The sequence below is a fragment of the Xenopus tropicalis genome, chromosome 9, assembly GCF_000004195.4.
Source record: "Xenopus tropicalis strain Nigerian chromosome 9, UCB_Xtro_10.0, whole genome shotgun sequence".
In the NCBI taxonomy this organism is placed as follows: domain Eukaryota; kingdom Metazoa; phylum Chordata; class Amphibia; order Anura; family Pipidae; genus Xenopus; species Xenopus tropicalis.
Window position 1 is genome coordinate 66985789 of NC_030685.2, and position 22593 is coordinate 67008381.

Consider the following 22593-nt stretch of genomic DNA (forward strand, 5'->3'; position numbering starts at 1 on the left):
CATGCTTTTTTAATGATATTATCGTTAACAGTACGAAAACTTCTAAACTTTAGAAAAAATACGATTTTTTTCTAATCGTGGTCATCGTGGTTTAATGAATGGGGCCCCTGTGTGTATGATTTGGCCATTGCAGCTGGAACATCAACACCCCCTTAAGGTTACATTTAATAATTGCCCATAAAAGCCATTTCCTTACTTTAACCAGTCAGAAAGACCAATGCCAGTGGAGACATTAACTTCTGTAAAGCACAGGAATAAACAGTGCAGAGTTCTGGGTTAATGAACTACATCAGCAGTAATGCTGGCTGGCTCTTGTTGCTGTGTGCCAGAACCATTTTTCCTCCATTTTCTTTCTTTAAACTAAAGATAATTCATAATAACTTAATTACAGTTATGGGATCTATTATTTTGAAATCAATTATCCAAAAGTTCAAATTACTGGAATGGCATTTCCCACAGAGTCCGTGTTTAAGTAAATAATTATTTCTCCCTGATTTCCTTTTTTTCTGTAATAATGAGACAGGACCCTGTACCTTTTGGAAACAGGGGTAGTACCAAACTATGTTGGTGGCAAAACAATCCTATTGGGCTTTTGAAAGGTTAAAGTCTTTTCGTAGACTAAAATGATGGAATAACACCTTATCCAGAGAGCCCCAATCCCCAAGCATTCCGGATAATAGATCAAGAGCTGTTCTACAGAACTTATACCTGCACAAATACGGTGCCATGTGCTATAAGAAATACAAGCCTGCTTTATATAATACTCATTTAATATTCTAGATTTAACAGTAATAATAATGCAGATACCAAAGAATCGAACTGGTCCCGGGGGCAGGCAAACAGACGTCCATTCACGCTGAGCGTTGTAAAGACGGATATTTCATTTGGTTTCAGCACCACTTTTTCTGCAAATAAAGGCAGATGATATACTTTGATGTTCTCAGTATCATCCGGCAGTTCATGGAAGTAAATGACATATAAGTCTGTGTGTGGCCTGTGCTTCTGGAAGCTGAAGGATCTGCTTTAGAGACATCCTTCCAGCTGGTGTCAAACAATATCCCCAAAAGACTGTAAAAGCCAAACAAGGGGATCATACAGTTCAACAAAAGCTGAAGAACTGCCTGTTGGACATCCCTTTTATATGTGTGTGTATATACAGTATATAGGGCAGTCAATGCAAGTCCATAAAACATATAATGCGACATGATTAAATATAATGGTTTTTACAGTTCACAACTGCACAGGAAAGTATTGTAGGAAAGTATTGAATCTTAATAAACATTGCTTGATATTCTGTGTAATAAGGCTCAGTGCTAAATGGCAGAAGATGAAACTGTACTTTACAGCTGCCATTGACCAAGTGTTATTTACTGAGTTCCCTTTGCCCATTTTTTGCCTTTGAAACCACTTGTACAATATGCAGCCAGTTGCCCCATACTACTGCAAATTCCATCACATTTCTAGTATGTTTCCCCACTTATTCTACTGAATGACTGACTCTCTTAGCTCATCTTTCAGAGAGTATATTATAAGTGGCAGTTAATAAAATATATATACAGGTATATATCTATGTGTATACAGCACTGTACAACTGCATGTATAACCAAGCCAGCATTACCAACATTAATAAATAGAAATTTAAACTTAAAATAATATTTAAATGCATCTATTGATAAATAAAACACTATAAACTTTTTTCTTAGATTCCTAAATAGGTTTATAACATTCTGTTCTAATATCCCAGTGATTATTACATTCTAACACTGGCTGCTTTTCCAAGTAATAGCGTTGTCATGGTTACGCTGATAATAACGGTGCGTTTTCTCGGATTATGCTTAGGAGTTTAAATCCCTTCAGAAATCTCAGTATCTCGATAAATGGTGCAAAGTAAAAAAAATGAATGTAAAAATGTTGTTTGGCTTAGAGATGATACAATTGCAGTCGGCAAAGTGAAAATAACCGTTATGGGCTGCTAAATGGAAAATAAAAGGAAACAAATCAATGGCAGTATTTCCATCATTAACAATATATTTATTTAGAGTAATCTATAGGTTACAACAGCACTCGAGGAGGTAAGAAACAAATAGTGCTGTCCTTTGCTGGCACATAACACATAGGGCTTATCTGCCTCCCTATACTGTAGGCTCTGGGCAGTAAACCAAAACAGGACATTTTACTGGTGAGTTACTTCAGTTCACAGTTGTTACTGAAAGATCTTTTTAGATTACAATATGGATTGTTTTTGTATTGATTCTATTTTCCAAGAAGAACAATAAAATTGGATTGATCCATAACCAACTGAACTGATCCAATCGGTTATAGGTTTCTTGTTGCTTCAATAAACCCAAATGATTTTTATGGAGCTATTGGTGTTCTTTAGGCCTCTGTGTACTTCAAAAGCCATGACCTATTTTGACTTTTAGTCCAATCTGGGTGGTACTACATACAGTATATCAGTTGGTCCAAATTAATGTCCACAGCTCTATGCTATAGCACTGGGGGCAAATGCTGAGCACAGAAAAAATAGAGGTCTATATATTTACTGCTTCTAGGTGCAAATCAGGGCTAGAATTAGCAACCTACAGAAAGGTAGCCAGAATCAGACTGAGCAATCTGGGGCCCACTGGTGGCTTGGGGCCACCAATGGTGGGGACCAGGATTTTTTCTAACCCTGCAGGCAGCCTTTATTCATATTAGTGGATACAGTATTACTAATTACAGACAACAAGTACAGAAGAACTGCTTGTCCAGGATTCCATCTTGTCTTGATTAGAAATTTAGGTTGGGTTCCATCGTAAGGGATTCGGCTGAATACTGAACCGAATGCATGTAAGGGTTAAATGTCGTTACGCGGTGAAAATTTTTTCACTTCCGTGTTACTATGACAAAAGGTGATTTTTAGGATTCAGATTCGGTTTGGTTAGGGCCGTGGATTCGGCCGAATCTGAATCCTGATGAAAAAGGCCGAATCTTGGCTGAATCCCGACCCAAATCCTGGATTCGGTACATCCCTAAAAATGGTGTTTATTATTAAATCTCCTTTTTCCAATAACTCCTGGCTGTAGAAAAATCCTCAGTGAATACTTAATCCTCTTTGTTGTTTAAAGCAAGGCATGATCACTTGAATACTTAAGTCTAGAGAGAAAGTCGCCAAATTCTGGCGCCCCTGAATTACACACAATAAGCATGATTGCAATAAAAAATGCCTCCTTAATCTATTGGCAGCGGAGGGGTTCAAAACTTGATGAAAACTATCCTGATGGCTGTAGATTCGCTAGCCACGGTGCTTGCAGATACCTGCCGGATAACTTGGAGACAAGGGCACGGCGCGCTGTGAAGTGCTATTTTTGATAAGTGAATAGTTCTCCTGCACAGTGCAGGCTGATGGCTTTGGTAATATTTTGGGAAATGGTGACAATGAAACCCTATAAGGCTTCCCTGCTGCCGTCTCCGGTAAAAATCTGCTTCTAGCACCCAGCTTGGTCTATTTACTCAGTGGGAGATCCTACTGTTGTTTGTAATCAACTGAAATTATCTCAAATGCTGTTATAAAACCGGCACTATTTGTGTGTTTAACCTTGGTTTTTAAATTATTTCCCGTGTGTGGAAGCAATGATGGCAAAACAGTACCTCCTGCAGAACTGATTTTGACGAGTATCAAGCTGTCCCCGGAGCCTAGTTTATCGGCGACCGCAGAGAGCACTTCTTTCACTGAAGCAGCCACAGCGACACGGATAGTGGTGTACGTATGGTCTATGCAGTATACCTTGAACAGAACTAAGAAAGAAAGAAATCTTCTCTCACACATTCAATGTTAGAGAATTTAAATAGATAACTGACACATTTGGGTATCTCCCATCTAACCACGTGCTTCATCTAGTTTACGCACTGCACCTTCTCACATAAAAAGAGAGGTAAGATGTACATGGGGCAGGTTTCTTTGTTAACACTAAAGGATCATGGGTAATTGTTCAAGTGTGAATCTCTGTTAAATAAACATAAATGTCTTTTGAGGGAGTTTTATTAATCATGTATCTAGGATTCTAGGATATGGAATAAAACAAAGATAGTTAAACGAAGCCTTGATATTAGTGATTTACTACAGAACTGCTGCAGGGATAATGATAATAATATACCGTATAATATAACTGCTCCATTGGGACATTTTCTCATTCATAGGGTGCGACAACGAAGGTGTGAGGCACAGTAAATAGGCTGCAAAGCTGGGGGGTATCAATAGAGGGAGCAGAGCCTGCAGCTTCAGTTGGGCCCAGGAACATAAAAGGTTAAGTGGAACCCAAATTAATGAGTTGTTTCTATATAAAATGGTAAAAGTTGTCAACTTTTTTGGGGGGGCAGGGCTAAAATTAATTTCCTTGAGACCCAGTGAAAGTCCCAAACAGTTGCAACAAATGATACCATCAAAGTTGGGTTTGGTGAGTTTATGGGAAACTGGGCCCACGCTAATGTAGAAAATTGTAGCCCCACAGAGCAATAGTTTGTTTTAGCTGCTGGGGTCAGTAACCCCCATTTGAAAGCAGGAAAGAGACAAAGAAGAAGGCAAATTATTCAAAAAAGAAAAAATGAAGACCAATTAAAAATTTGCTTAGAATTAGCAATTCTATAACATACTAAAAGTTAACTTAAAGCTCCCCAAGGGAATGTACAATGATGCACAGCCATTACTCAACCTTATGAAAAGTGCAGTTAAAGTAGTACATTCTCCGGATCTGTAGAGTTGCTGGTTGGTAACTGAGCAGGGGATGTGCCAAACACATTATTTATTGGAAGGCGTAGTTTAGCAAAGTGGGGTCTGACTTAGAACATGAGATGCTAAACAACCTACGTTCATCGGAACTCCGTATTGCCTGGCGCTTTTGCAGTCTCTCATCTCCAGTGCTGAATTGCCGTAAAAGCACCTTGTGCTGTTGAAAAAAGAACATGGGAATTAGCAATTATACCCTGTGCAGCGATGTGCATGCCATCCCAATGGCAATTTACATTCTTGCTGGTGGGATGGCATTGCAGGGAGATTAGTCGCCCGCGGCAACAAAGATTTGTCACAGGGAAACTAATGTCCCTGTCTGCCACTGCCCTTAGCAGATGGGCTTCGTAAATAGAGGTAGGAAATGTGGTGGTCTCCATCTTGCCTACTACCTGTTATTCTGTACTTTTACTAACAGTACAAGGGCTGTTCTGCGGATGACTACCATGGGCAGTTCTTTATCTAATCACTTGGCACAAGCAGTGCTACTATATTATAGCCATTGGAGGACCCAGTGGCACCTTGGCATACCAAAGATTTTTTGTATCAAGATGATTTCCTACTTGCCATAGTACCTTGCATTAGAGATATATCCAAATGCAATTGGACGGACCCACACCTACCCAAGCCATAACCCAGCTTTTTACCAATTTGGACCCACTACCTGACCTGACCTGCATAAGCTTTGTTTTCGCAAACCAAAAGTAATGTAATCAGATGGTGGCTGGAAGGCAGGAAGGGAGACAGAGAAGCCTATTTATGGCTACCCACTATAAAACCAGACATGATATAATCAAAAATCCTGATGTAACGTCATCTAAGAGGGGGGTTTATTGAATGTAGATAGAGAAGCCTATACTTAGGCCCACAACCTGTAGACCACCCACATTTAGCTATCCACAAGCTGCCCAATACCTGCATATTTTGCGTATACCCTAGGTACCCATCCGGGCTCTGCTTTACAACATGGCACACCCTAAAATTCTGTATTCCTGGGTGTGGAAAATGCACATGAACCTAGAACATTAATTGACTTTATATCAATTTAAAAAAAATAAAAAACTAATTAACGTGTCTTATTTACCTTCTTTTGTTGCCCCTTTGCATCCTCAGATCTGTAACACAAATTTATATTGGAAAATGTTTGTTATCAAATATTTTTTCCCATCATGTATTACAATAATTGTTTTGAACAAAAACATCAAGAAAGAGTACTGGATCATGCCACAAATTCCAAATGTTGATTCACTGATGCAGTATACTGTATTTATTTATATTAATGCCAAGAAAGTGCATGTAACATGCCACCCAAGCTTGTATGATCCACCTATGTTCATCCTTCATATCCAAATAGATAAAAGTGTTGCACTCAGTACTGCAGCTTATAATGCAAGTTGTGATAGTCCCCACAGGGCATTAACCATCCAGCTATATATAGAAACCACACATTATATTTAACCCATTCATTGATACCAAAAGCTGCCAGTGAGAAACTGGAGTTCAGCTAAAGAGCTGAAGGCTGTAAATCCCTGGCAAATAAAAAAACATGATGCAATATGTCTTTTGTACTTTTATCTACATTTACCCCAATGGCCCCTCTGCTCCAAGCCTCCCTCCAAGTCTCTATGAAGGTGTTATTGTACCACCTTGTAGCCCAATGAGCTATTTGCCCCTGGAGGCTGGCCACAAGCTTCCTTATCATATTTCATGGGCTTTAAGTTTGACCATTAAACATCCCAGGAGGAGTTCTAAATAACTGTGAATGTTTGGGACTTTGATTAGAAATTAGTCATTCCATAGGGATCCAATTGTGTTACAATCCCAAGTCAAGAAGGAGAGTGACCTTTAAGTCTGGGGGTGTGGCATGACCTTACAGGGCTGTGGCCATTTAAAAATGTATAAATAGCGCCTTCTAAAGCAGGGTAAACTCTTTTGGTTTTCTCATAGCTTGAATGTTGATAAACCATGAATTTATGCCAAAGGGGAACTCTGGCTTTCGAAGCAAAATTTGTTACAGAGCCCTTACACAACACAGAAACCCCCAATAGACCAACTGTAATCTGTTCCTTATAAAATACGAATAAATACCATTTGTATATGCTGAAATCTAGCTGCAAAACAGTTATTCTATTTCTGCATCATTTGAAATCCTGGCATGGGAGAAGGGACTAAAACACTGATGATACAAAATGTAACAACTTCTCCACAATTTACAGACAACATGAAGGGACTACATAACCCATAATGCATTGCATGAGATGTTCCTTTCCTTACTGACATCAGGGCAGTGTGCAGGGAATTGTAGGGTTGGAAGGATGCAGGCTGAGGACAGGCAACTACTGTTACATTTTATTTCAGTCTCACAGTAGTCAGCCAGATCAGCAGGGGAACTGTTCCAAACCATATTATTACATTAAAAATCCTTATGTTTACTTGTCAAAAAGTTGTATTTGGGTGGAGTTCTTTAACGTCCTGTACTAATCACATGTTCCTATGAAAATCTGGGGTTTCATTTTTGTGTCACTTAAAGTTAAGAGAAAAATATTACTATTACATTTCTGAAAATGGGTTTGATTAAAAATGAAAAAACCTTTACAAATTCTTAATATGCCAAGAAACGTTATTCCCCTGGCGCTGGCCCCGCATTTCACTTATAGATTAATTCCATTATCCGCACCATACAATCTCCCTCTCTTACACTAAGCCGTTCCTTTAGCTTAGCCACATCAATACTCAACATGTTGAAGCGAAACTATGAATTAATGCCGAGGAACGATATTGAATTCATTACATAATGAGTCTCTTTATTTTCTGCAAATCTCGACTGGTGGAAAAAAAAAAGCACTTGAATTATTTCAGCGCTATTACTTCAATAAAGTAATTGTAAAAAATCAGTGAGAACAATATTCATTTGAGTTCTTATGAAGTTTCACGCTGTGGAAGTCTGTAGAAGCCTCTCGCTCGGCCAGTGTTTCAGCGGGGCAACCCGAGGGCCGCGGGAAGACTTTTGGCAAGTAATTTTGATTGCTCATTTGAGTCCAAGTGACATTATTAGCATAACCAAACAGGATTCCGCACTTGAAGGGCCTGGCTCTCGCAAGGTTGCGTTTGCGTGCCGCGGGAGACCACAAAGCACATTTAGCAAAGTGTTTCTTAGGTTCTTAGCAGGCAAAATAGTTTCCATTTAATTATGTGGATTTGTGATAGTGGTCAGCGGAACAAGATATGATATGCACATAAAATGCACGCTTTTACGAATACGCCAACTGGGTCTCTCTGGGATATCGCCTGTATGTTTTTTTTTATTATGCAGAGAATGCTTGAAAAGTCACCGGGACGCCAATCATAGATCGGAAACAATACGTTGTGGGTATTTATACAAGGGCCAAAGTATGCCTGCCTTGGAAAGAACACTTGCCCTTGCTGGCAAACATATCTGTTAAATGCCAAAGGCCATATTATAATGTAAAAAATTATTTTTGAGTATTTCTGTATTTTTTTCCTCCCAGATTTTCCTCTTTTGTGGCCCAATGTCTTTAAAGTAATAGTAGCACCAAAATATGAGAGGGTTTATTTATTAACACTGGAGACAAACATCACCGGCTGGTGTCCATAACAACCAACATTAGTTACATAGGGTTGAAAAAAGACCATCAAGTCTTTTTTTAAGTCCATCAAGTTCCACCGTTCCAAGTAAACCCGCACACACAACCTATACTTACCAATCTATACACTCACATACAGACCCATACTGACCTATCTATCCACTCACATACAGACCCATACTGACCTATCTATCCACTCACATACAGACCCATACTGACCTATCTATCCACTCACATACAGACCCATACCGACCTATCTATCCACTCACATACAGACCCATACTGACCTATCTATCCACTCACATACAGACCCACACTGACCTATCTATACACTCACATACAGACCCATACTGACCTATCTATCCACTCACATACAGACCCACACTGACCTATCTATACACTCACATACAGACCCATACTGACCTATCTATACACTCACATACAGACCCATACTGACCTATCTATACACTCACATACAGACCCATACTGACCTATCTATACACTCACATACAGACCCATACTGACCTATCTATACACTCACATACAGACCCATACTCACCTATCTATCCACTCACATACAGACCTATACTGACCTATCTATACACTCACATACAGACCCATACTGACCTATCTATACACTCACAGACCCATACTGACCTATCTATCCACTCACATACAGACCCATACTGACCCATCTATCCACTCACATACAGACCTATACTGACCTATCTATACACTCACATACAGACCCATACTGACCTATCTATACACTCACATACAGACCCATACTGACCTATCTATCCACTCACATACAGACCCATACTGACCTATCTATCCACTCACATACAGACCTATACTGACCTATCTATACACTCACATACAGACCTATACTGACCTATCTATACACTCACATACAGACCCATACTGACCTATCTATACACTCACATACAGTCCCATACTGACCTATCTATACACTCACATACAGACCCATACTGACCCATCTATCCACTCACATACAGACCTATACTGACCTATCTATACACTCACATACAGACCCATACTGACCTATCTATACACTCCCATACAGTCCCATACTGACCTATCTATACACTCACATACAGACCCATACTCAATTATCTATACACTCACATACAGACCCATACTGACCTATCTATCCACTCACATACAGACCCATACTGACCTATCTATCCACTCACATACAGACCCATACTGACCCATCTATCCACTCACATACAGACCCATACTCAATTATCTATCCACTCACATACAGACCCATACTGACCTATCTATCCACTCACATACAGACCTATACTGACCTATCTATACACTCACATACAGACCCATACTCACCTATCTATCCACTCACATACAGACCTATACTGACCTATCTATCCACTCACATACATAAACCATATATACCAACATCAATACTAACTGTAGATATTAGTATCACAATAGCCTTGGATACTATGCTTGTTCAAGAAATCATCCAGGCCCCTCTTATAGGCATTAACAGAATCTGCCATTACAACATCACTAGGAAGGGCATTCCCCAACCTCACTGCCCTCACTGTGAAATACCACTTACGTTGCTTCAAATGAAAGTTCAGTTCCACTGATCTAAAGGGGGGGCCTCTCATGCGCTGATATAGCAGATAACTGATAAACTCTCTAAAACACCATAGTATTCTACAGAGCTTATCTGTTATTTGCTATGTAACCTGTGCATGTTCTCCTTTTTTCCAGCTTACATGGCTGTCCCCATGGCTACAAAGCAGCTAATTTATATAAACTATAGTAGTCTTTCTGAAGCAAATATACCAGTGCAGAGCAATAGTACATTATATTTGAATTACTTTAAAACACTTTAATTTTTGGGGGGTTACTGTTACTTTAAATGACGCCTGAGCTCAGCTAAACAGATGGATGCTTTGATTTTATGATATAAAAGCAACTGATAACTACAGACTTCTTACATTTGCTTGATGGCTCGTTCTAGGTCAGGTAGCTGCTCCTTCAGGGCTGCAGTCGTTCTTGTGTCATCTGATACCGACACATAAAATTCCTAAGAAAAGTAAATAGAAAGAGATGGCTGGGTTAGGATATAACAGCTGGAAAGCTGTTTCACATCACTTTTGAGCCCACAACTGGCACATAAAAAATAAACGTCCCATGCCGGATATAGTTATTACCCCTTGTGTTTAACATCTACTAAACATCTTATAAACTTGACAGACTCCCACTGCAATGGACACCAGTGGTGTGCAAGGGACACCTTCCTAATAGGGTTGCCACCTTCCTGACTAAATTTTACCTGCAGCTGGGGGTGGGCACAAGAGGGGCAGAATGATTACATCAATGGGTGGGCCAATGATAAAAATGGGTGGAGTTACTATGTGGGGAGAGCCGGAAGAACAGTTATGGAGCACGTCCAGGAAAAAAAAGGTACGTTATTGGCAGATTGGTTTGAGGGCAATTACATGAACAGCCCCGCCTTGGCAGGTGTTTTACCAGCTAGGTCAGTAAAATACAGATGGCAACTTTACTTCCTAAGGATTACGGCACACAGGCAATTTGGATCTCAGCAATCAACCCACTCATTCCTGGCAAGAATCCTGTGCGATAACTTACAGGCCTGTTGCATCCATTTTCCTAAATGATAGCCATCTGCATAGTCATGGATTAAATATCAGTTGCCTTACATGGGTTTCCCCTACATTATTCTTAATGTTTGCTCTGCTCTACCCCTCTGTGTAAAGGTGTCAACCCTTGAAACAACCTATGAGATCTTGTTGACACAACAGAACTATAGTTCCCATCATACACCAATGAGTGATGGGATAAGTGCTTTGTGTACTTTGCTTTGACATCACATGGTGCACCAAGGACCAGCATGTCACAGCATTAGTGGAAAAGGTTAATGACCAATGTATATGGGGTGCCATAATGGATCATATGAGAGTATGACAGAATAAGGTGAAATACTCAAAACCCTCTAGCGGCATCTTCTTTGAGGTTGCGGTTGATTTTAAAAATCCAGGCACCTCACTGTAGGAAAAACTTTGATACAAACTAGGATACAGGGTTTTATTAGCATTCATTACCAGACGCTTTTATTTGTGTCTTTAATTGATTTTTTTTTTATTATTATTATATTATGTTTGTGAAATAATGATACTGATTACAGGTCATAATCATATTGATTAGATGCTCTGAATAACAATGCAATATTAATGCTGAGGTAGAAGGAGAATATAATCCAGCTTTAAACATGCAGAGGAGTGGATAGAAATGAACTGTATGGCATTTAGTGCTGAAATGGCAGATGCTCAGTAAAGCACAGTAGCTAAATATAATATGGGGGTGGGTGACATGTTAAAAAGAAAAAGCTGAAAACTATAAGTGGAGTTATGATTACAGGAAAACTATACAGAGTCTAGCAATGAAGGGGTGAGGGGTCCTGAAGGAGGCGGCTACAACTACCAGTCTAGGGGCTATTGGTATGCAGACATATGGTACACCCTAAAGTGTTACGATGTGCTCCACTATGGTTCTGGTTTGAAGACCAGACATGCTGAGAGCCAATAATAAGGGAAAGTGGCAAAACAGGTTTTGGTAAGAAGCAAACGCCTCAGACAGTGGCAAAATTAGATGTTACTGGGCCCCACAGCAAATTCACTTTAGGGCCCCAAAAAATTGATAAGATTCTACCAAGATAAGTTGAAATTACTTGTTAATTAGGGCCTTACTGGCCCCCCTAAACTGCTATGTTTTTAACCCACAATGAAACATTTTTTCCTGGCCTGGAATTACAGCACTGTAAGGAACATCCATCACAAATTATGCCCAATATACACATAGGTAGTGTCCATTCATCAAGAATGTGTTTGATGGCTTCAATTTCAGAATAAGCCATTAATAATGGCACTAACATTCCATTTGCTGCAGTATCTCCAACAGATGCCACCTGCTGGTGGAACCCTGGAACTACCACTACTCCAAGATTGGTCAATTCCATGTTTCCCCAGTATCAATTCATGCTTGTTCTTCTGCACCCTTCCAGGGTAAGAAAGGACAAATATCTATACAGCCTATTTAATAGGCTAAGGAAGCAATAGAGGGACATTATTTTATCTATAACAAACTTCTTATAAAATGTATAATGTCTCTGTACAAGGAGACATAGCAAATGTGAAATTGGTTAATTGTTTCAGAACATGGAGATGTAAAGGAAGCTGAGCTGGAGTGCTACATAAAATGCTCATTCTCTGCCTCTAATAGCAGGCATGTGCGGTGTAATTGTAGGGTGCCGCAGCATTTCAACCAGGCAGACCTGTAAAATCCATGTTCTATGTTAAAGTCATGCATCTAAATGACTTGCCCACTTATCATGATCATTATGGGTATTTTTAGTTGGAAGCCATTGTGTAGCAAAGTCTCTTAAGGAAATTGCAATGTATTGACATTTATAAAGGCTGGTAATAAAGTGTAGGAGACCAGAGGGCTCATTTAACAAGCTTGGGGGCAACGTGAAAAGTGCAAAGTAACTGGTCCTACAAACTCTGTGCTGTGGGCTGCGCCGTGAGATTTCATTTACAAAGTGAAAGGCAAGGAGCTGAACTACATGGGAGATTTTGTTGGATGGTGTTGGATTGAAACAAATCGCATGGATCAAAATATAATGGGACTGACACAAAAATCTGTAAACTACATTAAAGGATTTCCAACACGACTCACTTTCACAAGGGAACGAATGCAAAAATAGAAAGTAAAAAGCTGGTGGCAGGTGGCAGCCCTAAGGGCTCTGGCACACAGGGAGATTGATTGCCCACGACAAATCTCCCTGCTCGTGGGCGACTAATCTCCCCGAAATGCCATCCCACCGGCGGCCTTGGGAGGAAACTTCCACGATTTCAGGAAAATTGCCGGTGGGATGGCATTTCAGGGAGATTAGTCACCCGCGAACAGGGAGATTTGTCGTGGGCGATCAATCTCCCCGTGGCCAGAGCCCTTAGGGCTGCCACCAGCTTTTTACTTTCTATTTTTGCATTCGTTCCCTTGTGAAAGTGAGTGAACAGGGAGATTTGTCGCTGGCAACTAATCTCCCCATGTGCCACAGCCCTAAATGTACCACTGCCTGTGAGTAAATGGGGTGAATTGTGGGTAGCACGTTGGCATCCTATAAAATGCTACCAAGCTTGTACATCAATAACATGCAGACTAGGGTGCTCCTAGGGCTGGCAGATATCAGAGAGCCATATACACACTGCCAGTCTGGGAAATACATTCCCCAGAATTCCACTACCCACAATATGGACAGAAGCAGAACATTTTATTTTTTGCACAATACCAAATCAAGGCAGGTGCAAATCACCCTTTTTTGCACTTTTCACACTGCCTTCCTTTGATGTCAAATTACAGCAGGTCTGTTTTGGGGTACAGAGATCTGTGATTACCCCCAAGAATACAACACTGTCCTGTATTCATGAGGGGTGAGAAGGGGGAGGCAGTTTGGCAATTTCCCTCCCACCCCCTAACTTGCATGTCATTCAGATGCTCAATTTAGTGAGCAGGAGCGAGAGGACGCAGGCTGCCCTACAGCAGGAAGTAAGCGAGGGCTGGCCTGTGCCTCCTGATGCTGCAGTCTGCCCCTTTGCCAGGGAGAAGTGCTTGCTATGTGCTCTGGTGCCACTTACTGCCCTTGTACTTCATCCCTCAGTTCAAGTAAATGAACCCTAATATTTTCTTTTATTGCTTGACTGGAGGTCTGTAGAGAACATACAACCTCCCCTCTTCTGTGACCAACAATATGGAAACTCCAACTCATAAGTATGAATGAAAATAATACCTTACTCTCTAAGGGAAACTGTATTGGCCCATAGGGTATAGAGCACAGGCATGCTTATATTTTTAGTGGTCTGTTGGAAATAATAAGAACTTACTTCAAGAAAGGCCATTGAAACCTCATCCTCACGGAGCAGGTCCCCATACAGAGTGGCCCACTGCTGAACCAGCCGTATGACCCTGCGCTTGTTATTCAGGGTGTAATCCAGCTTCTCCTGCTCCGTTCCCTGGGAAGGCTGCGCATGGTAAGTTCAACGCAGTTAAGGAAAATGTACATTTGGGAAATATCAACCTTAATAAATATATAAAAAGGATGCAAAGCTGATCCCCAAAACAACGTTTTAAAGATGTAAAGTGCAGCCCTGCTGATGACATCAACATTAGCCAGGTATGGGTAAATCTGTACCCTTATGAAATGCTCAGCCATATTTGCAGGAATTGTCAGCAGTTGATAGAATATATATATAATATAATACTTGTTTGCAGAACATGTACGGTACAGAGTATAGGGCAGAAGTAACTGACAGTGCAACTCTAGTTTAGATAAGTATGTTGAATTGCATAGAGCACTATTGCCATCTAGTGGTATTGCTGATACATGGGCAAGCATTCATACACAGTTTAAAGGCTCAAATTTTAGTGGATTATTTTTGAACGCATTTCATATATGAAAATACAATTTGTTATAGATAAAGCACCTGAAATAATGTAGTCATCAAGTCAGTAGAAAAATAAATAGGCAAACCTAAATAAATAATAATAAATACATACTGAACAATATCAGAATAAATGGTATAATGACAGATATGTCCTATTATTTTATGTTATTTACATAATTTCATAGTAGAGAATGTCTTTATCCACTTAGAGAGAAATAAGGACTGTCAGTGCACCTATAGGTATGTTACCTGCCATTCATCAGAGAGGAAACTGTGTTTTCAGTATAAGACAAATAAATCATTTTTACTATAAAGTTGCAATAAATGCTTCTTTTGTTTTTCCCTTATTCCCCACTAAAATCAGTGCAATTAGTTCAAGTAAAGATAATGAGCTCCCATTCTCCAGCTGCTGCCTGTCTCAATCTTACAGATAAGGATGGGTTTACTATACAGGGGTTTAGTCCCTGAGCCCAGTGTGTATGACTAATAATATGCTTTCATGGACAGTCAAAACTCTTTCTGCAGCTGCTTCCGGTTCAAATGAATTAGAGACTCTCTGCCTACAGAAGTAGCTGGCAATGGCAATTGCCCCAGAGCTTTACTAACCGTCTCCGTGGTAGTCCCATCTACCAATAGCTTAGTGCTTAAGTGGAACTGGGAGCAACCGCAGGCAGCGCTGAATAAGAAAGAAGTTGGAATTAAATATAGGGCAAAGGTGTGTAACACTTGTTTGGCTAGGTCATGGCAAAACCCGGGCTAGTAAATGGTATAGAGCATGTGTTACATGCGACCCTTAATACTTAGGCATGGGCCTCCGCTAAGTGGGAGATTTACTATGAAGCGAGAGTATAGTTGAACTACAACTATCTGAGATAATGTGGTGCAATAGATAGAAATGGACGCCAGAAAGGTTCTTGCTGATGAAATAGTAACTTGTTTATTGTCCAAGACACAGATGTTATCAGGGTATTATACTCACAGACAGTAGATATAGATTGTCACAGTGATAAACAGCAGTTGTGACCTTTAGGAAACAGCAAAGCCCAATAGGGAGATGTGCAGAGTATTAGCTGAAAGCCCAAGATGGATGCCCTTTACTGGAACGGATCCCCTCCAGCCAACTGTGGTTCAGGGGTAAGTACTGCCTGAATCCTGCGTCTTAACTGTGGTCCCCACAGCAAGGCATACAGAGCCTAGGGTAGGCTAAACCCTTAATAACTCCTTTGATGGGGCTGATGGCTGCCCTTTCTAGCTAGACTGACTATACTCACTTCTAGAGTGTGCTATTAATGTAATTCTGCTGTGGCTCACGGGGCCCTTTCCCCGACTTTTAGTTGTTCCAGTAGTGTTACTGGGGCCTGACTGCACCCAGGCTCAGATGGAGCTCTGCTTGGGACACAGCATGCAGCCAAAAGAGGAAGACACTCCTCCTTGCAAGACACTATATCAGTCTGCAGGGGGAGTGGTCAACCTGTACAAACCTATAAGGAATACAGTTACATAACTGAACCTGAGTATAAGGGCTCTGCCCAATAACAGTAAAGATAGTGAAGAGGTAGGGGTAAAGCCATAGGGAGCTTAACTCTATGGGTCCCTACAGGTGTTTACAATTTCACTGTTCTGCACAGTATAGTGCAATAAATTATAGATATTTTTTCTTAATTTAAAACAATATGGCAAATATATTGTCTCATACAATAAACACAGTCTCATTAAATGTATGGATGATAAACGCTGCCCATGCTGCTAGAGCTGTCTGTATGGGAGCAAAAGTCACTGCAGGACTAAAACAATGGTAGCCAAACTCTTTAATTTCAAGCAGTGGTTGAAGGCCAAAGTAAACCTAAGTGGGGTGGTAGAATTCCCGTCAGTCCTTCTAAGTTTCCACAATTAAAAGCCCGGAGTGTCAGGTTCTCTGGTGGGCCATAGGACACCTATGACGATGCCTGCTGTCTACCTTATCCCCTCTTTGTGTCCCCACCAAATAACCAACACATGGACCACAAGAGGGAAGGGACATCCCTAGTTGTTTATTACATAATATGAGTTAAATCATATAACCAACCATAACTTATTTGTTGTAGGACCACTTGTAAACAACATCCACATCCTCCCAGAGGTCTGAAGCTTGGTTCCTTCTTACCAGAGACTTCCCACAGACAGCCCTCAACTAACCTTGGTAATTGCCCATTCCAGTCACCCTTGGGGCTCAGAGTCAAGGCACCCTGTCCAACTGCAACAATAATCATCACCCCAAACCCCTCAGTAGAGACCCTTCTGTGCTCTAAGTCCTCCCTACATGAAAAGCCAACAGGTAAGGTAACTTCCCCAGACCCACTTCCCAGCGAGAGGAGCCTTGCCCTCCTAGCCCTGCCATACCCTGCTTCACTCTGCCGCTCTCCCAGTCCAACACTGGTCTATGGAAGTGGATTGTACACATGAGAGACCCAACTGCTGTGTTTACAGGCAGCCTAGTTACTTCCTAGGCAAGTCCAAAGTCCCTATTTATGCAGGAAAATTACAGGTTTTTAATTCATAATAGAAGGGTTTTCATATATGTATTAACTTTTTATTCAATGTAAATATAAAACTAGTTTCCCTAATAAATGGCAGGTATACAGTATTAACATACAAAGCCTGTTTTCACTCTCAGCTCGTTTCTCTAGCTCTGCCAATAATAAATAATGAAAAAAAGCTCCTGTGTTGTAAATTTAAACAAACCTAAACATTCCCAATATCACAATAATATCCCCGGCATCCAGCCTGTAATGTAGACTATGATTTGCACAAATTGTGAACAGCAAGTTTAATATTCCCCTTTAGTCATGTTCCTCTTTCAGTGTCTCAAACCATGTAATTATTTCATATATTTTTACCTAGCTATTATCTGACTCACTGCGGGTACCTGTAATTTTTGGCATTTTGTTATTTCGCATTTACTTACGTTCACGTTTGGCTAATGATAGCTCTGTGAATGGAGATTAAGGTTTACAAAAAATAAGGAAAGTGGGAGAAAAAAAAATCACAGATTGCATATTGCGTTAATTAAGAGATGATTTAATTAGCTGTGATTCCATTGTAATGGATTTTTTTTTGTTAAGGTGGCCACACACGTTGCGATCTGCGAAAGATCGGCAGACCCGCCACTAACCTTCAGGGCTGAAACGGCAGATAAGGAGGTAGAAACAATAGGATTTCTACCTCCTTCTGCCGATTCAGCCCTGACGGCAGATTTTGCTCAGGCGCCTTCTATGGCGCCCGATCAAAATCTTTAAACCTGGCCGATTGGCGAGTCGACCGATATCAGCAGCTTCCTGCGATACTGGTCGACTCGCCGACTTGCCATACACGCACCGAATATCGTACGAAACGAGGTTTCGTACGATATTATCGGTGCGTGTATGGCACGCACCGATTGGGAAGTTACAAAGCTTTCTTTAGAGAGGGAAGGTAGGGTATCTTTCTGGGACTGTCATTTTTTTGGTAGCCCTGCCGGCCAGCAGTTGTATGTAGTGGGAAAATTGAGGTAGATAACCCCTAACCTTTATTGCCACCCACAGATTTACCTCTTTACTAAGGAGGGACTGCAACTCTAGGTTAGTAAGTCAAAATCCAGTCAGGCAAAGGCTGTAACTGCTGTAACTGCTGTATAATGTATATAGTAAGGCCATATTGTGCCAGTAATACCTTATTGGCTGGTATTGACTCTGCCACTCTAATAACTAAATTAGAAGCTTATTGGCCCATGTATGGAGTCAGAACTACCCACTCAATCTGTATCTGATCTGTGCTTCTTCTGCTATTGATTATAAGGGCTGGAAAATTCTTCTAGATAATGTCTGAAACTAGTGGTAGGCAAAAGAGGCATGGGGGGTCCTAGGCACGTACCTCTTGTCAGCCTACCACTATTCCAGGCCCTCAAGTCCCTCTAGCCCCACTCATAATCCCCATCCCCACTCATCATTTCACCCAACCCCCATTGTCATCACCGCTTGGTGGTTGTGCATGCAGCATGATGGCTGTTTGGGTTGCCTAGGATGCCCGGCCTTCTACGCACGGCACAGCTAGATGGTCTGAGGGGCCTTGTGATCTGCTTACTTGGAGACCTCTCCAACCAAGTGCCCTTCTCACATTTGCCCTGTTTAACACTGTATAAGACTCTCTTTCTTCCAGTCTTTGGCTGTTGTTGCACCCCATATCTGCCAGTTAGGAGAAAGGCATAAACGCAAGTTAAATTTACAAACGCAACTGCAATTGAGTGTGTCTATAGTAATAAGTTTAGTTCTGAATTGAGAAAGCCAGTCGGATGACAAGTGAAACACAGCAAGTCTAGCTGATCCAAGTTTTTACTATAGATAAATATACCGTGGCCTGGATGAATGAGAACCTTCACAGGCAACTGAGTGTGGAATTACCAACAGCCAGAACAGGACAGTAGTCCCAGGTTTCCAGCAGAGGCTTGCGTCAGTCACTGCTACTGTCTGGCCCCAAGCGAATTGTGCACTAATACCATTATTATTTATGTGCCATCGATTTACATTACATCATGTATCATCATGGATCTGAAACACAAATCAGATTATCATAAATACAGAGGTAGCACTGGGAGCTATTAGAGTTTATTCCGGAAACAAATGGAAATTAAAAGAGGCAGGCTGGGATGAAGAGGCTCACCTGGAAAGGACAGTAGAGGCATGGTTGCAAAGGGAGATGACCAGAAGTGTTTGGAAGAGGTGATGACTGGTCAGTAAAAGTAATGGGCTTTGAATATATGATCTGACCCTTATTGGGCTGCACACAATCACAATAGGACTGTGCTTACACACTTGTATTGCTACTTACTGAAAGAATATCCAACTTTCATTTGCCTTTATTTAAGCCATAGTCTTAGTACACAGTTCTTTAGCTCCAACTTCTTACCTTTCACTCTAGAATTGTAATGCATTTAATCAGGGGGAAACACTGTTATTCAGGACATGGAGACTACACACTATGGACAAGTGCTGACAATGATACTGATGAGAGGAGACAACTCCCCCTAAACCAATGATAAGAGAAATCTCTGTAGGGCTAATGCAATGCACATTGAGCTGGGTTATAATGCTGATGTCCTTTAGGAAACTCTGAGTTTTGCCCTCTAACAGACAAGATCAGCCCCTCTAATGATCATTATTGTCGATATGATGGAGAATTTTTAAAAAGGCTGCTTAATTCCTGGAGCATTGCTGGCCTTAGCATGAACTCCTGCGCATATTTGGAAATTTCAAATGTCAGTCATTAGATCCATACATGAAAATGCCGTATATGGGCTTGCAAATAACGTTCATTTTATCTTCATTTTAAAAATAATCATATCTTTTTAAAATACCTATATATACATTTAAGAAGAATGTTGGGATCAGGTTATGAATATTTATTATCTAAGGTTCTAATGATAAGAGGGGTACTTTAAGGTGCCTGGTATAAACCAAGCCTGAATTTGTCACTTTTGTTAATATAATTTCACACATCATTGGGAAGCGCAGACTAAAAGATGCGGTAAGGATTACTAGCTACAGTAAAATAAGCAGAAATACAGAAACATAACAAGAAAGCCAACTGTCACATTCAAGGAACCACTGGTTCTATCACAATTTCTTTGGCAGTTTGCCTAGAGCCATCTCCAGCCGCTCATAAAAAGTGGGTTGCGGAGCCAGGAAGAAGGGTTGCCTCGTTGGCTTTCATTATTTCTGGTGTATTGTTCCATGATCTGATGGGAAGGGGACAAGGCAGAGAGGTGCGCAGGTCTCACAACATGCTGAGCTTGCAGAATAGGCTTTGTTACACAGGGACGGGGCACTTACAGCCAACCAGCTGCTGCCTAATACAATTCCCAGCTGGATAAAAACCATGAAATTACATATTTTAACAAGATGTTTAAAAAGCAAAGGCAAGTAAATGATAAAAACTCACAGCATATTACCACAAACAGCTGTTTAGCGCTTACAAACAATTGTTATTTGCATATGGGCACGCGGTTCCCCAGAAATGACAATTCAATTTGGCAACGGCTTTTATAGGCTTACCTTGCTAATACTCTCATGGGTTTGGGGGATAATCTTGATTGTCCCACAGAGATGGGAAATAACACAGGTAAATTACTGTGTGACATACCTCAGGATAAATTTGAACATTGTTACTTCTCACTGAACTAATGTGGTTACTGAAAGGATATTGTGACATCAAGGCCGGGCAGAGCTGAGAATTTGGCATAAAAACACAGTGCATCAGAATAAAGTCGTCCAAAGCGGTGTCTGAAATACAAGAAAGGAACAGAAATATAGATACAGTAGATGATGATAGATAGATAGATAGTGGATAGATAGACAGACAGATAGATGATAGATAGATGATAGATAGATAGATGATTGATTGAAATAACTTTTAGTGTGTAGCTACTCACTAATAAAACCCCATAATCCCAACATTTAACCTCTAGAAACAGTTTGCAACTTGGTAGTGAGTGTTAAGGTGCCCATACACTGGCTGTCTATTTGGCCACTCTTGACCTACTCAACAGTTTGTGTAATGAGCCCAAAATGATTACTCCCTTCCTGATGAATTTCTGATATTCTGTGGTTCATTAAAATATCAGTTTTGCCAGCTGGAAAAGCCTCTGGCTTTGCACAGGCACCTTATGTGGGATCATTGGCCTGAGGGCTGAAGGATCAAATCAGCTCAATTTGGTCCACCATATTGGAGGACAAATATAAGCAAAATCCTCATTTTATGACTTGCACAATCAAACACACCTTTGTATATATAGGCAGACTTTGCATTAAGGAGTTGAACATTTATACCAGCTTAGTAAGTGAGAGTCTGAAGGGACATCAGAGAAAGTAAAACTGGTCTATTTTTTATAATCCTTTTTAGTTCTTCTTTGATGCAGAAACCTAGTTCACGGATCTATAATGGGCACTAAACTAAAAACCCTGAATCCTCAGCTTGCCACTGGCTGCCGCAATAACAAAAATATTATATTATAATAATACAGGTATGGGATTTGTTATCCAGAAAACCATTATTTAGAAAGCTCTGAATTACGAGAAGGCCATCTTTCATATACTCCATTTTAATCAAATAATTCTCATTTTTAAAAAAAATTTCCTTTCTATTTGTAATAAGATAGTACCTTGTAATTGATCCCAACTAAGATATAATTCATCCTTATTGGAGGCAAAACAATCCTATTGGATAAATTATTTTAATGAGATTTAAGGCCTATGTCCCGAGCATTTTGGATACTAGGTCCCATACTTGTATCTAGTTTTGAAAAATCAACCATTAACAATGCAGCTGCAGAAATTTTCAGAAAAACACATTGCCACCACATGAGGGAGCTATTATAAAAAGTAGTTAACCAAGAAATAAGACCCTGAAAACATAAACTAAAGTTAGCCATACATTCCCAGACTTGGTTGTGCCATTTGTCTGATTTTGACCATACTGGCCATTGCCTGGGCATGAAAGTTGGTGAGGGCTTTTAGGGGCTGGATACATATAAGGTTGGACACTGTATGGCCACAATTATATGTGTGTGCATGTGTCCTTTATTTACCTGTTGCATCATTTAAACTCGGATCAAGGCGCATTGTTTCCAGGAAGTGTTCTAGAAGTTTCTCTGGGTTTCCTGACATCACAGTGTATCTGCAAAGCCAAA

The 22593-nt window shown here is 40.5% G+C and overlaps 1 protein-coding gene across 5 annotated transcripts in view; it reads right to left on the bottom strand.

Moving 5' to 3' along the window:
• The window catches only part of rapgef4 (Rap guanine nucleotide exchange factor 4), a 163705-nt gene that overhangs the window by 22944 nt on the left and 118168 nt on the right, over nucleotides 1–22593 (bottom strand). For all 5 annotated transcript variants that reach the window (XM_004917715.3, XM_002934617.4, XM_031893350.1 and 2 more), the window contains 8 exons: nucleotides 22492–22580; nucleotides 21109–21187; nucleotides 14334–14484; nucleotides 10368–10456; nucleotides 5850–5880; nucleotides 4847–4925; nucleotides 3631–3777; nucleotides 808–905 (listed from right to left, as the gene is read on the bottom strand). In XM_004917715.3, coding sequence (XP_004917772.2) covers nucleotides 808–905; nucleotides 3631–3777; nucleotides 4847–4925; nucleotides 5850–5880; nucleotides 10368–10456; nucleotides 14334–14484; nucleotides 21109–21187; nucleotides 22492–22580 — 763 coding nt within the window. The remainder of the gene's footprint in view (nucleotides 1–807; nucleotides 906–3630; nucleotides 3778–4846; nucleotides 4926–5849; nucleotides 5881–10367; nucleotides 10457–14333; nucleotides 14485–21108; nucleotides 21188–22491; nucleotides 22581–22593) is intronic.